The 16583-nt window shown below is 42.8% G+C and overlaps 1 protein-coding gene across 4 annotated transcripts in view; it reads left to right on the top strand.

The window, feature by feature from the left end:
- The window catches only part of MON2 (MON2 homolog, regulator of endosome-to-Golgi trafficking), a 175966-nt gene that overhangs the window by 145774 nt on the left and 13609 nt on the right, over nucleotides 1-16583 (top strand). For all 4 annotated transcript variants that reach the window (XM_075013786.1, XM_075013775.1, XM_075013765.1 and 1 more), the window contains 2 exons: nucleotides 13238-13298; nucleotides 16183-16306. In XM_075013786.1, the coding sequence (XP_074869887.1) occupies nucleotides 13238-13298; nucleotides 16183-16306 (185 nt within the window). The remainder of the gene's footprint in view (nucleotides 1-13237; nucleotides 13299-16182; nucleotides 16307-16583) is intronic.

Here is a 16583-nt window from a genome sequence, read left to right as displayed (position 1 = left end):
TGTGGAGCACCCATGGGGACACATCTTGAAGAACCATCGTTACTACACAGGTGAGTAACTTTTCTCTTAATCCATTGCTGTTCATGTTGAAGGCAACCATGCTACTGAGGAGGAATTCCATCAATCTCATGTCCCCAGTAAGGAGAGGTGCCTTCAACTTTCTGTATTTAGGTGGCATAAAGTTGATTTTACTAAATTCAACCTGTTCCTCTAGGCTGTGTCTACACTCGCATTCCTCTTTTAAAAGAGGCATGCAAATGAGGGATATCAAAATGCACATGAGGTGCATATGTACATAGTTATATATCTGGCACCTCATTTGCGTATTCTTTTGAAAGAGCTTCTTTCAAAAGAAGAAAAAAGCAGTGTAGATGCTGCTCTTTCGAAAGTAAACTGCATCCTTGGTGGCATGTTAATGATACACTGAATATTCATTATAGTGCCTCATTGGTATTCTTTGATTTGGCCATTAGCATGGCCATTTCAAAGTTTTTCGTAACTGTAGACACGGCCTTTGTGTCTTAGAACAAAGAGACTTCAATTCACAGCTTTCTCTACGTAATCTGTTATTAGAGTTCATATTCAAATTCAACACATTAAAACTTGGTTTGAACAGAGACAATAGTTACCTCGCACATTACAAGGACTGCTTCCCTTCCTTTGATGCTTGTAATTATCTCATGCAAGACACTTAACATCCCCCACCTCTCACCCCTCTCTTTCAGTCCTATGTACTTGATTTGTCAGTTTTTGTTGCAATTTTTTTGGGCCTCTGTATTTATAGATGTCAGTCTGTACTGGAAATGCTATTGATCTGATGAAGTGGGTCTGTTCCAGGAAGGCTCATCACTGAATAAATCATTTGGTTAGTCTTTAAAGTGCTACATTTCTGCTGTTTTGTTTTGTTAGAATACAGAGTAACACAGCTACCTCTCTGTTACTGTTCAAATTCAGGAATAGTACATGTGAACAAATAGAATATACACATTATAACTTTTCAAATTATACCTTACAAGAAGTATATTCATAAAGTCTTTTCTAGTTATGCATATTGATAAACATTTCCATAAAGAATACGGATAGCTCCATGACAATACTATGTACAAACCAGAAGAGAAAATATATATACATAAAGCCTTAAAAATTCAGTTTCTTTTGGCTTTGGGTAAGACTAACAAAAATGTTTTTAATAATAAACTGAATCCAGTGAGATTATGGAAAAGGAGTGGGTGAAGGAAAGTATACTTCTTCTTCGAGTGGTCCCCGTGGGTGCTCCACAACAGGTGTCGGGCTCGCCTGGCGCCGCAGATCGGAAATCTTCCAGCAGTTTCTCCTGGATCGCACATGCGCCGGCGCGCGCCACTCCCCCACGCGCCCCCGGCCACGTGCACGATCCGGTCCCCGCCAGTTCCTTCTCAACCCCCATCGGCTGCAGACGGAATCCGCTCAGGCTAAGGCCAGAGTCAGATTAGATAGTTGTTTTCTACGTATAATTTGTCGGTTTTGGTTACCAAAAAAAAAAAAAAGAGAGAAAGCAAAGACAAAGAGAATATCAGCAAAAAAAAAAAAAAAGAGAGGAGTGGAGAAGAGAAGAGCGGACGTGAAGGCCGTTTACGCCACCCGCTGCCCCGCAGGCCGGTGATCGCTATTTGGGGTGGAAAGGCACGGATTAAGTGCTAAGGACCCTATTAACAGTAAAGGACTCACCGCAATGGCCTCTTCAGGTTTTAAAAAGTGTGAGTCATGCTGCGAAGCTATGCCGGCTTCCAATGGGCATAGCGAATGCATCCGCTGCCTGGGGGAATCACACGTTACCCAGAAGTGTTCTCACTGTGCTAAGCTCACAGCCAGGGCCAGGAAGGACAGAGAGATGAGGCTTAAAATGCTCTTGTCCGATAAGGCTCTCCAGCCGGACTTGCCAGAGAATCCTCACCCAGAAGGGCCCTCTGGGTTGCATAAGAGGAAGGCAGCTTCTCTGTCCCCCTCAGTGCAGAAACGGAGGAAACTCTCCCCAGCTCGATCCTTGCCGGCAGGTTCAGCGAGCAGGACGAGCGGCGCACACAGCCCCCAGCCGCATACTCAGGCAAGCGGCAGCGTGGCAGTGCACGTGGCAGAGGCTGAGCCTCCGGTTACACAACAGCCGGCATGCGTGGTGCCCAGAGCTTCAGCGAGGCAAGCGCCGGACCTGGCGGCACCACCGCAGGCGGCAGTGGCCCCCGCGGCACCAACGGTGCAGGGGCACCGGGCACGGAGCCTGCAGGCGCCGGAGGAAGCTACCCGCGCAGCACCGCAGCTGATTGGGCCAAGCGTGGCACCGACAGCGGGGCCGAGATCCCTGGCAGGGGAGGGGGCAGTGCCAGCCCCGCAGGGGAGGGGCAAGGCGAAATCAAGCACCTGGCACTGCAGCCCATCTCTGGACAGGGCTGTGCTGCTGTTAGCACCAAGCCCTCCCCCTGTGGTGCACATGCCGCACGGAAGGCCTGTGTATCCACCAGCTTATCCAGAACCACCTCCTCCGTTCCTTCAACCAATGTCACCATGGCTTGGGTCACCTTCACCATTTCTGGGAGTGGATCCCCTGGAGTACTATCACAAGCCAGTTTCACCTCTATCTGTGTCGTCGCAGAGGTCTCGCTCTCCCAGACATCAGGGGCGCACACTCCGTGGGTGGTCCAGGTCTCCACCGGACCCTTGCGCATGCTGCTATGGTGGTCCTCATCATGCTGGACACAGACACCGCAGGCCTACATCCAGGGGCAGGTCCACCCCCGGCCTCTCAATACCCCTGTGGACACTCTCGATCGGGGACGGAAACACAGCTGTCTCAGGGGGAGTTAGTTTTAGAGCCCCAAGACTTTCCTTCACAATCCTCCAGGGAGCAAGTGTATCATCAACCGCAGGAGCCTGAGGGTTTGAGGGAGGTTTACCCCAGTGGTTCCTCCTCATCCTCCCCAGATGAGGCCATGGCCCCCTAGGATGTCTCCCCCTCGGATGACCTTAAACAATTTCAGGAGCTATTTAAAAGGGTAGCTTTCATGCAAGACATTCAAACGGCAGAGGTGCAGGAGAAACATCACAAACTCCTGAAAAATTTGAGACCCCCGGCTTCATCCAAAATTGCTATTCTGCTGGACGAAGCCATTATGGAGTCAGCCACTACCATATGGCAGACTCCGGCCTCTATCCTGCCTATGAACAAGAGAGCGGATAAGAAGTACTTCGTCCCGGCAAAGAGCATGGAGTTCCTCTTTAGTCACCCACAACCAAATTCTTTGGTGGTCGAATCGTCCCAGCAGAGGTCGAAGGCTTTTGAGTACAAATCGGGGGGATCGGACAAAGATGCTAAGAAGCTAGAGCTGTTTGGCAGGAAGGTATATTCCTCTTCTACCCTGCTATTGAGAGTGGCAAATTATGCGGCACACCTAGCAAACCATAATTTTGATAATTACTCCAGACTTACTCCCCTCATGGATTCACTTCCGGAAGACAAAAAGCCGGTGTTAAAGGCAATTGTTCAAGAGGGCTACGCAGCATCGCGGACGGGAGCCCAGATTGCCCTGGACGTGGCGGACACGGCGGCAGGTTCAACGGCTACAGCAGTGGTCATGCGTAGAGAATCCTGGCTCCAGACATCTGGTATCCCTAGGGACCTACAGGCAAAGATCGTGGATCTTCCCTTTGATACACAAAGCTGTTTGCAGACTCAACCGACTCGGTCCTCCACTCCAGTAAGGACTCGAGAGCTACACTTAGAACCTTGGGCATTTATACTCCCCCATACAGGAAAAAAAAAAAAAAATTTTTATCTTCAGCAAAGACGCTACACTTACCAACCACAGCGTGCTCAATATCAACAGGGCTACAACCAAGGGCTCCAGGGTGCTGGAGATCATAGCCATGGGTTACATGATCCCCTTCCAGTCGCTCCCACCGATGACACCTCCCGCCAGGCCTCACCTCAGGGACGCTGCCCACGAGGCGAGGCTCAAGGAGGAGGTGGACCACCTGCTACTTCCTAACAGAGAAGAAAACAGGAGGCTGGAGGCCCATCTTAGATTTTCGGGGCCTCAACCGTTACTTGCGCAAACAACGTTTTCAGATGATCACAGTTGCCTCGATACTCATGGCACTGGACAATGGAGACTGGTTTGCAGCCCTCGACTTACAAGATGCTTACTTTCATATAACAATCCACCCGGCACACAGACACTTCCTCTGCTTCATGGTCAGCAAGGAGCACTTCCAGTACAGGGTTCTTCCATTTGACCTCTCCTCGGCCCCCAGAGTCTTTACCAAAACCCTGGCAGTGGTGTCAGCCTACCTGCACAGACAGGGGGTGTTTATTTTCCCATATCTGGACGACTGCCTGCTGAAAGGGGCCTTGAAGGCAGAGGTCTTACGCATGATACGCGTCACAGCGGACACGTTTTTCTTCGCTGGGCCTAGTTATCAACCTCGCAAAGTCAAAGACCGAACCCACACAAGATATAGAGTTCATAGGGGCACACATAAACTCTATCACAGCAAGGGCGTACCTACCCAATGCCCGCTTCCGCGCCATCAGTTCGCTGGTGCAAGTCATCACATACAGCCCCAGGGTGCTGGTTTTAACGTGCTTACAGCTGCTGGGCCACATGGCGGCAGCGACGTTTGTGGTACAGAATGCCAGGTTACACACGCGAAGCCTGCAGCATTGGCTGGCGAGCGTTTACAAACCGGCATCCCACACTGTCCACAGGGTGGTGTCGCCCACGACAGAGGTGCGCAGATCCCTGGCGTGGTGGGAAAACCCCAAGAATCTGCTAGTGGGAGTGCCCTTTCACCAACCACGAATTTCTGTTTTTCTTACTACTGACGCCTCCCACATAGGATGGGGAGCGCACATCGGCAACAAGGTGACGCAAGGGCTATGGTCCCCTGCGGAACAGACACTGCACATAAACACACTGGAGCTCAGAGCAGCGTTCGACGCCTGCAAACATTTTCGAGATTACCTACATGGCAGAGTAGTCGGGATCAATACCGCCAATACCTCCACTATGTTTTACATCAATCGACAAGGAGGAGCACGATCCCGTGCCCTATGTGCGGAAGCCGTCCAATTGTGGAACCGGTGCATCGCCAACAACATAACGTTGAAAGCCTTGTGTTTGCCGGGCGCTCACAACATGAAAGCAGATCAGCTGAGCAGGTGCTTCGCACCCACGCACGAATGGCAGATCTGCTCTGATCTGCTACAGCGCATTTTTCGTACAGGGGAGTTCTCTATCCTCGCTAAAGGTCCACCTCGCCACTATATCAGCCTTTCGGCATACAGGGGAAGGGCCCACTGTATTCGCCCATCCTATCGTTACAAGGTTCTTGAAGGGGCTGGTAAACCTGTACCCTCCTTGAAAACCGCTTCCACCATCGTGAAATTTGGACTTGGTACTCAGCACGCTATCGGGTCCACCTTTTGAACCATTAGCCACAGTTCCCCTACGTCTCCTTACGATGAAAACAACCTTCCTCCTTGCAGTTACGTCGGCCCGCAGGGTGAGCGAGCTCGCAGCAGTGATGCCAGTGCCGCCCTGCACAGTATTCTCAAAGGAGGCGGTAACCTTAAGGCTGCACCCAGCCTTTGTTCCAAACGTTTCTTTGGAGTTCCATCTTAACGAACCAATAGTTTTACCCTCGTTTTACCCGAAGCCTCACAGCTCCAGCAAGGAGGCACGCCTGCATCTCCTGGATGTGAGGTGGGCGTTGGCCTTCTACATAGACAGAACTAAGTACTTCCGGAAAATGGACAGGCTTCTAGTGTTTCTTGCTCCGAGGTCAAAGGAGAAGGTCTCTCTTCACAGAGAATCTCAAAGCACATTGTGTCCTGTATAAAAATGTGCTACGAGCTTCGAAAGACTCCTTTGCTGGCCCCACCCAGGGCTCACTCCACCAGGGCGGTGGTGGCGTCAACAGCCTTCTTCAAGGGCATTGTGTTAAAAGACATCTGTAGAGTGGCGACCTGATCATCCTACGACACCTTTGCCAAGCATTATGCCCTACATCGGGTATTCGAAGAGGATACCCGTCTGTCGACAACAGTCCTCTTGGGGGCAAGCTGCACATAAACCGATTACCCACCTCCTTACTTGGGATACTGCTGGGTAGTCACCTATTGTGGAGCACCCACAGGGACCACTCGAAGAAGAAAGAGAAGTTACTCACCTGTAGTAACGATGGTTCTTGGAGATGTGTCCCCGTGGGTGCTCCACCACCCGCCCATCCTCCCTGCTTCGGATCTCTGTCTAGTGTTTTTCAGGAGCATTCGAGGCGGTTGGTCAAGGAACTGGCGGGGACCGGATCGTGCACGTGGCTGGGGGTGCGTGGGGGAGCAGCGCGCGCCGGCGCATTCGCTATCCAGGAGAAACTGCTGGAAGATTTCCGATCTGCAGCGCTGGCGAGCCCGACACCTATTGTGGAGCACCCACGGGGACACATCTCGAAGAACCATTGTTACTACAGGTGAGTAACTTCTCTATATATGTGGAATGCTATCTTGAAAAATATATATTAACTGTAAAAATAGAAAATAAAGAGCAAGGTTAAAATATACTTGATAATTTACTTATAAGCTCCAAAGCAGAAAGGATCACCAGTTCAAGATAGCTACTGGAATATCACACTTAATTTGTGTGTCCCTGAGGCCATATGCAAATAAGCCTTACCATATAAATCCATTTTGCTCAGTACTATGAACATAATAAACGCCCTCTTAATATTCTTTCACTGGCAACATATTGCTCTGTGAATCAAATACAGATTCTTCATTTTCACCATCAGGGCCATCCATGACTTAGCTCCTTCTGTCTCTGATCTTGTCTGTTTTTGCTTTTATAAATGGAAGATTGAAATCACTCCCAAGGCAAGGAATCAGTTACCCTCAGAACTTCCTTACCTAGAACCTCCATAGTGTGCTTTATTTATCTAAAAATCATTTATTTTTCTAACCATGCAGTTCACAGATCTGTTATTCAGGGACAGATAGGATACACTGAACAAAACAAAACAAAAACAACCCCCGATTTCCCAAAAAAAAAAAAAAAAGTTCCTTGCTCATGCATCAATGAATGAATTTAAAATTTATTTAAAGAGCTATTCCTTTATAAAATACTCTTCCTAGAGTCCATTTCTAGAAATTAATCTTGAAATTGTAACCACAGCCTTGGGTAAATCAAAGTATAGCATAATTTCACAAGGACCAGTCCAATCAAGAATACTCTGGGAGATAGGGACTCACATTTTTGGACATGTGCATCTGACAACAAAAACTATCAAGAGTACTGGAGCTAATGAACAAAAGACACTTCCTGTGTTGTATTTGCCACCTCACCTGTTCTCTTTATCATCTGACATCCACAGACATCACTAAATGGGTCATGATGGAAGAAATTCCTGTTAGAATTAGTTCCAGAAGTAGAAATGTTCTTAGTAGATAGTCATTTATTTTGAAAAACAAGGTGCGTCTCCACTAGAGTGCAACGTCGACATAGCAGGCACAACATTGAAATAGCGCGCATCGTGTCTACACACGCCATGCGCAAGGTGAAAGTTGAAATTGATGTTAGGCATGGAGATGTCGAAACTGTTATTCCTATGAGAAGATGAGAATAGTGCCGTACATACACGTCATCTGCCGAGTCTAATAGGTTATAATGGGTCAGCAACCTTTCTGTAGTGGAGTGCCAAAATTTTAGCTTTTCACCTATATGTACAGGCTGAGTGCTGGTGATACTTTTCAAAGTCACTAACAGTCCTACTTACAGTCCTTCATGAATAAAGAGGCAGAGCTTTACTGTTTAGGTGGTGGTTGGTAGCATTAGCTGGTCTTTTGTTAATCCATGTACAGCAGGGCTTTGAGCAAGCTTCTGACTGCCTGGGGGAGGAGGAATGGGGCTGAGCTCCAACCTCATGTGCTGATGAAAATCAGCTCACATGTCCCTCTTGGCACCTGTTCCAGGGGTTGCTGATCCCTGGGTTATAACATCACCTTTTGATGTGCTGCTGTAGCCAGATGATCTTTGGAATGCTTTTGAACCCCCAAGATACACTCTGGATCTCTAACCCCAGTAAAGTGACAACAAAGCTTATAACGGACATGCTCCATGAATGCCTCTTCTACCTTACTTCCTGATTTAGGTGGTGATGTACAGAAGAACCTCAGAGTTATGAACACCACGGGGGTGGAAGTTCATAATTCTGAACAAAACATTATGTTGGTTCTTTCTGAAGTTTATAACTGAACATTAACTTAGTACAGCTTTGAAACTTCACTATGAAGAAGAAAAATTCTGCTTAAATCATCTTGATTTAAGTGAAACAACCAATTTCCTTTCCACGTCAAAATCTTTTTCAAGCCTAAACCTTCTCTTTATTTTTTTGTTCGTGTACATGTAAGACAGTACTCTGTATTTGCTTTTTATTTGCACTTCCACTGCCTGTTTCCAGACTTCCAGTTCCAAATGGGGATTGTGTTTTACCAGCCATTTTTTTAACTCTGTTGTTTGTATAGCCCTCATAAATTTTGCGTAGGGTGTTCGGTTTGTTTTGCTGTTCCTTCTTCCCTATTTCTTTGAATGTATTTTTTGCTATGTCAGGCTACTCTGTCTCCCCTTTTTCCTTTTCCATATTTACATATAAACATTGTATTCTATATTGATTTAAGCAAGTCATTTCAGATCCCATGTCTTTGTAAAGCCAGCTAAATCTTAATATTGTTCAATAATGAAAACTTCTAGCTCAACCTGCTTACTACTTCTAGCATAAGAATACAGATATGGCTAAGTTTTTGTTGGTTTGGTTTGGGGTTTTTTTCCCTCATTTTCTCCTTAATACTTTTCTCTTCATATCTTTTATTATTCACAGTTTTCTTTTTTACATTCTCAAGTAAACTCTTAAGTTGTGTCTACACAGGCAAGTTATTTTGGACTAACAGCCGCTATTCTAAAATAACTTTGCAGTCATCTACACAATGCAACGTCTATTTCAAAATAGTGGATGGCTTATTTCAAATTTGGCAAACCTCATTCTATTCTATTTCAAACCTCATTCTATTCTATTTCAACATAAGGGCTGTGTATACAGGGAATAGAGGCTATTTTAAAATAAACTATAGTGCGTCAAAGGGCTCTGTTTTGTAATAGGCCCCATTGCGTCTGGATGCTTTATTTTAAAATAGCTGAGCACTATTTCAGTACGTATTTTGGCTACATCTACACTAGAGAGTTTTTTGTTTTGTTTTTTTTTTGGAGACAAAACTTGTGGAGCATCTACACACCAAATATGTTTTGTTGACAGAAACTGTTGACAAAAAACCCATGTAGATGATCCAGGGGGTCCTTTTGTTGACAGAATGGATTAAAAGATTGATCCATTTTTGTGTGTAGACAATCTGTTGACAGAAGTTTTGTCAGAGCAGTTCTTCTTACAGTAACTTCTGTCAACAGATGCTTCTAGTGTAGACATAGGCTTTGTGTTTAGATGTGTTGATTTCAAAATAAGCTATTCCAGAAAAATCTCTTCTGGAATAGTTTATTTTGAAATAACACTGCTGTGTGCACATAGCCTTAGAGACCTAATTTTCTGTATCCAATTCCCATTCCCTCCCCTAGTTGCTGCATTTATAGTTCTCACAAGCAATTTTGTTAATCTAAAACTCAATAACAACAAGCAGTCTGTTGGCACCTTAGAGACTGACAAATTTATTAGGTTATGAGCTTTCGTGGGTAAAGCCTACTTCATCAGATGGAAATGAAGTCTATTGTCATCTGATGAAGTGGCTGTTATCCACAAAAGCTCGTGACATACTAAGTGTTAGTCTCTAAGGTGTCACAGGGCTGCTTGTTATTTATGAAGCTGCAGACTAACACAGCTACCCCTCTGAGATTTAAAATTCAAGAGATGGTGTTGTTTATTTTTCAAGAGAAATTTCTCCAATTCATATATTCCTTTTCATAAAACTCAGACGGCTAATGTGTAAGCCTTAAATTCCTTCTCAATAGACTGCTTTCCGTGTTTTTCCCCGAATTAAACTTTCTTCATCGACTATCAGTATAACCTAGTATAGTGTTATTTTCCCTTTATGATGAATGGCAATTGGGAATACTGTTTTTTAAAAAATTAAAGCCATACCACAGTTGGTTGAATCATATTTTACATTGATGTGTGTTGCATGAAGAATTCTGACAGTGATTTTTATGTCCTTTAGAATGAGAGCTTGCTAGATGGAAATATTTTAAAAAATTCACAGTTGCAGGTTTAAGGGCATTTTGTGAGTTAGTTTGTTCTCCATTGGTGATGCTCAACATGGTGATCCATTTGATGCTGTATTACCAATCAACTCCTTTCAGTGCTAGCTTTCTGAGGCAAGTCAAACAGCAAGCAGGAAATGATCAGCTTTTTTCTACTGTTTTTGCCACAGTGATATTAAAACCGTTTCGTTTGCCTGAAGCCAAGAAAATGTGCCCCATACTGCAGGAGCTGCAGCAAGGTCCTGACATCTGTGAATTTAATGTTAGTGAATTCAGTTATTCACGAGTGGCTCGTTGTCCCCTACACTGTTGCCACTGCTGCGTGACACGAGGCGCTATAGCCACGTGCGTGGCGTGAGACACCTTAGCCGCCTCCGCAGCACAGCTGTTGCTGTCACACAGTGCGACTCACTGGAGCCACCCGTGCAGCGCTACTGTTGCCATCGCAAGGCACTGTAGCTGCCCAAACAGTGTGAGACGCCCGTGCGGTGCATTCAGATACTGGCAAAATTCAGTGTTTGCAAAGGTTCTCAACACCAAACCCTTGTGAATGTTGTGACCCTACTGTATTGTATTTAATCTTTACTTTTTCGTTAGGGACTAAATTTTACATATCGTGTCATTCAGAAAGAAACTTTCCAGAGATTTCTAATAAAATCAGAGATTTCCAATTCGATACTGCCTTTTACGTTAAGTGCTTCAGATATTCTTAGAGTTCGTTCCTTGAACACATACTTAATTGGGTATGATATACTATATAGAGATGTGCTTCCTTCATTGTGCACACGACTGACCGCAGTAGTAAAGGGAAGTTGGTTATAAACCCATCTGTGCACTTACAGCACAGTTTTATTCCAAAGAGTAGGAAAGGTTTTATTTATGTAGTATAAGGATGAACTGACTGTTGGAACAAGTCAGTATGTGCTGAAAGATGTAATCCTTTCTGAAGAGCTTGGAGTTTAAAAGTTGTCTTATCCATGTAATAATAAAAAACAATTTATCATGCTGTTCTTATTAGAGCAGATTTATAAACTCCCAGTTAGGCTGTTTATAAGGTGAAAAAACAAATACATCTATGTTATGGAAGAAGAAGGGTGCGTGCGTGCACGCACACCATTTTAAAACAAATGTTTTCAGCATAGGGCAAGCAAGTTTTTCAATTTATCCTGCCATTTAAAACTTTTTAAACTCTGGTATCTTGTTTCATGTTCATATCCTTGTATAGTAAAGATTCTGTTTTTTATTATAGTGGAAAACCAATGCCAGCAATTGAGAAGGCCTTTTTGTTTAAGGACAATGTTTCTCAATATTGTAATACAAATTTATCTTAAAATTTGATGTGCCAAGTGCAGTGGTTAATGAACCCTACTTGGCATCATTTGGTCAGTGGGTTCTGGAGATCCAGCCCTTTTTAATAAATAGCTTTTAAAAAACGTATTAATGCAAAGTTACAATAAAATGCTAACATACTACATCATCCATTAACGGATCAAGATTAGGTCAATATGTAAAGATTCTGGCTTTTCATCTGGGGTATCTTCCTCTGAATATAATCAAAATGTTGAGAAAATTTCCAAACACCTGTACTCTTTTTGACTCTTCTTTTCTGTATGTACTTACTAGAGCGCAGATAATGCCTCTGATTCTGACACAGTGGTCTCACTTGCCTAATGGTTATACCTGGAGTGCAGGAACCCTCTAGCCCTTTGGGGTAGCAAAATTCAGACCATTTAGAGCAAAAGAATTTGGCTTTCTGATTATACTCTTGACTTAAGGATCCTAGAACCAAGAAGATCACACTGAGCTTGTACAGAGAGCAAGGGTGGGAGGATTTATAAGTGAAAGGCTATCAGAGCAGCTGGATTATAGCTCAGGGGAATAAGTAGTTAAGACTTTGATCCTGAACGCACCCAGCCAGTGACAGTTTAAATCCTGTTTCAGGCTGGGAAAGTCTGGGAGACATATTGCTAAAATCTGCGTTGCGGGTGGGAGAAGCATTTTATTTAGGTATGAATGTAATCAAATATAAAAATGTGAATGCTTGCTGGTGGGGGAGGGGCATTTTAGGTTACCAAAGGAATAGAAGTGAGAGGAGTCTGGCACTGTATTGGAGGTGGTGGTAGAGAGAAGGATGGATGATAGGAGAGGTCAGAGGGGTTGGGGGTAATTGGAGAAGGGACACTGAGAAGGGGACATAGAACTGAGTGACAGGTGTGGGGGAGAACAGAGACAGGGCACAAGTATTTCAGGGACACAAATATTTTTATGGAGTAGAATTAGGAATGAAGGTACCCTTATAAAGAGGAATGAGGGGACATAAAGAACTGATAGTAGACGTGTGGGAAAATGATGTAAGAGTCAAATTAAGTGCTTTTTAAGGTAAGAGTGGAAATGGGGGGGAAAAAATTCTATGGGCTGTTGTCAAGACAGGAAGCAACCAGGGGAAAATGTTAGGTCCCCTGTTTTGTCTGTGTAGAATCTTTGTAAAGGGTTTACAGTGGTGATTTCAAAGATGCTATATGACATGAGCCAAGAGGAATGTGTGGAAAGGTGCTAAACTATTCCTGTACCCCGGTTTTTATCTTTACAGATTTCTGATTTTTGTTATTGAAGTTCTGCTTTAAAAAACACTAATACAAATTATTACAAATATAATAGTTGAAATACAGATAAATGACAAATGATTGTTTAAAATCAATAATCTGCTGTTTTTGTAATATTTTATTATGGTTTCTTAAAATTTTAATATTTTTTCTCCTCAGTCCTTTTAGCTTATTTTATTTATTCATACATTGTGAGATTTGTATTCTAAAATATTTGTCTCTAGTGTATACATTTCTCACTTTATGTATATAATCATTATTTGAATACCATGCATGCTTCTCATCCTTGCAATTTCCAGAAGGTTCTACACAAGTTTAAAAGTATAACATAATATTCTCTCTTGTTTTTAGTATTCCTCCAGACAATCTTTCTATTCAAGAATTTCAGAGAAATGAGAGTATTGATGTTGAGGTGAGGAGACTAAAATGTTTATTACCCTTGGTATGAATCAATGTTTGAACTCTGAGGTAACTTTCATAAATTAACATTTAAAGAAAACTGTGCTTGGTACTGAATTGTATTAACTTGGCTGCAATGTGCTTTTTGATTAGTAAAAAAGGTAACAAAACCATGGGTCAAGTGTGTTGTGAGCAAGACATAAGAAGTCATTCTTCCGTTCTACTCTGCGCTGGTTAGGCCTCAGCTGGAGTATTGTGTCCAGTTCTGGGCACCGCAGTTCAAGAAAGATGTGGAGAAATTAGAGAGGGTCCAGAAAAGAGCGACGAGAATGATTAAAGGTCTAGAGAATGTGACCTGTGAAGAAAGGCTGAAAGAATTGGGCTTGTTTAGTTTGGAAAAGAGAAGATTGAGGGGAGACATGATAGTGGTTTTCAGGTATCTAAAAGGGAGTCATAAGGAGGAGGGAGAAAACTTGTTCTTCTTGGCCTCTGAGGATAGAACAAGAGGCAATGGACTTAAACTGCAACAAGGGAGGTTTAGGTTGGACATTAGGAAAAAGTTCCTAACTGTCAGGGTGGTCAAACAGTGGAATAAATTGCGAAGGGAGGTTGTGGAATCTCCATTGCTGGAGATATTTAAGAACAGGTTAGATAGATGTCTATCAGGGATGGTTTAGACCATGGGTGTCCAACCTTTTGGCTTGCCTGGGCCGCATTGAGCGAAGAGGAATTGTCTTGGGCCGCATATAAAATATATAATATAGTTAATGTATATAAATCACATAATAATGTTAAAAGTTTACGATCTTGTGGGGCCGCATTACTAGCTGTCCAGGGCCGCATGTGGCCCGCGGGTTGGACACGCCTGGTTTAGACAGTACTTGGCCCTACCATTGGGGCAGGGGGCTGGACTCGATGGCCTCTCGAGGTCCCTTCCAGTCCTAGTGTTCTATGATTCTGTGACCCCCACTTTGAATACCCTTATTCCAATCTGTAAACTGTTGCTCACAAAAGTAACTGCATACCACTTAAGAGTAATTGGTTCACATTGTGTCGTCAAGTGAATGCCTTATGTTGCATTTTCCTAAGCGTGAAGTAACACTATTGATTAGCCAAGAGGTAATACACTTTCAGTAATCAGTATTATTTAAGCAGTAACTGTTCACCTCTATTAAAAAACAAAAGAACAGAAAACTTGGTCCTTGCTCCAGGAACTTTAAATCCGAAGAGACAGACAAAGCAACTGCAGACATAGTGCCTTTGAGGACCTCAGACAGGGTGTCAGATCGCACAGTAGTTTTAATGAGTGTATTACAGTATTTTGGCTGGGTTGACACTGGAAAAGTTTTGGAGAAGAGATTGATTTACATTTTACACCAAAGCTCAGATAGAAGTTCTACTTTGAAAGGCAATGATAATTAAGTGCTTTATCTTCAGTTATCTCCCAAGGACTGTAGCCAGAATATACAGAGCTCAGGATCAAATAATTGAAGCAGGGTCCCCTCTAGTGCCCTAGATCAGTAGAGGTCTTCCAGAAGAAGCATCAGCTCATCTCGATATTTGCTTAGTTTTACAGCAGGCTACGTTAAAAGCACTAGTGAAGTCTGTGCAAACTAAAATTTCATCTAGACAATTACTTCTTTATACTGCTCTATATATTATACACTGAAGTGCAAGTATATTGTAATTGTTTTATTTTATACTTTTATGATAAAAATGAGGATTTTTTTACAGTGTGCTGTAACAGTTACATATTTTGTGTCTGATTTTGTAAGCAAATAGTTTTGAAGTGAGGTGAAACTTGGGAGTATGCAAGACAAATCAAACTCCTAAAAGTGCTATTGTAGTCTGGAAAAGTTGAGAGCCACTGGCTTAAATGTAGTATTCACTAAAACAAGACCTACTGATGGCCCTGGAACCTAATTGACCCATGTTAGCTGCCCTCGGGATTAAGCCAAAAAAAAACCTTCTCTTATAATCACATTCTTGTTAATACATCATGTAACTTCTACTTAAAATGGAATGGGGTGAGGGGAAGAGGAGAACTGGTTCTGAAGATCAAATTGTCTCTTTCCAAAGTTGTTGCTATTTAGTTTGAACTAAATGTTTCTGCAAAGATTTTTAAAAATCGGTAGGATCTTTTGAGTTATTTGCACTTCAGAAGATCGTATAGGTGCCTGAAAAGTATGACTTTAGAACCTTAATTTCAAGCTTCTATTTTTAAAAATTTACTTGTCCTTGTATTATAATGTTACAACAGTAAATGCAAATATAGAAGATGTTGCTTCTAGTTTCACTGAGCATGACCATTTATACTTTATTTGAACTTAGTTTTGTTATGATTAGTGAGTGCATCCAAACTACTGTAGCTTTCTGTATCTGTACCTTCTGTTTGTATCAAAACAAAAAAGCAGTCAAGTAGCACTTAAAAGACTAACAAAATAATTTATTAGGTGAGCTTTCGTGGGACAGACCCACTTCTTCAGACCATAGCTTGGCTTAATCTAATTCTTGGCCTCCCCCCTCTTCTACCCCTCTACTCTCTGATTTGCTCACCTTCATCATTTTTTTCTGATTTGTCCTCCTTGATTACTGTCTTTGGTTCTCTGTTCCTTAAATATTGAGTCTGTTCTGGTATGGCTATGGCCTGAAGAAGTGGGTCTGTCCCCCGAAAGCTCACCTAATAAATTATTTTGTTAGTCTTTAAAGTGCTACTTGACTGTTTTTTGTTTTGATAGTAGATAGACTAGCACAGCGCCCTCTCTGTTACTGTTCTGTTTGTATGTGTATTGTATGTGTTAGAGTGTTAGTCGTAATTTTAATCACTGAAATTTACTAAAAAACCTTCAAATGTGAGTTTAGGGTTTTGTTTTTGTTTCTTTCTTTCTTTCTTTTAGGTGGTGCAGCTCATTAGCACAGAGATACTACCATATGCTAATTTTATTCCCAAGGAATTTGTTGGTCAGATAATGACTATGCTTAATAAAGGTTCAATACATTCTCAGTCATCCTCATTTACAGGTATGTTACCTGAACGTTAAACAAAAGATAAAAAGGTGTAAAAATCCTGCGAAAGGCAAATTAAAATGTGCATATTACAGTAGCCTTTTTACCAAAGATTTTAAACTACATGTATTATTCATCAATATCAAGAATAAGTCCCCAGCCCATGGAGGTGATCTCATATAAGTAAACTCTTTCATATTCAGCATTCTATCATCTGGAGCTCTCAAATAACCAGCATTTTAACCATAAGTAATTTTTCATTACATTTTCCATAAGTATGGTATAGTGAAAG

Source organism: Carettochelys insculpta, chromosome 1 (assembly GCF_033958435.1).
Source record: "Carettochelys insculpta isolate YL-2023 chromosome 1, ASM3395843v1, whole genome shotgun sequence".
NCBI classification, from domain to species: domain Eukaryota; kingdom Metazoa; phylum Chordata; order Testudines; family Carettochelyidae; genus Carettochelys; species Carettochelys insculpta.
This window is presented reverse-complemented; position numbering and strand designations above follow the sequence as displayed.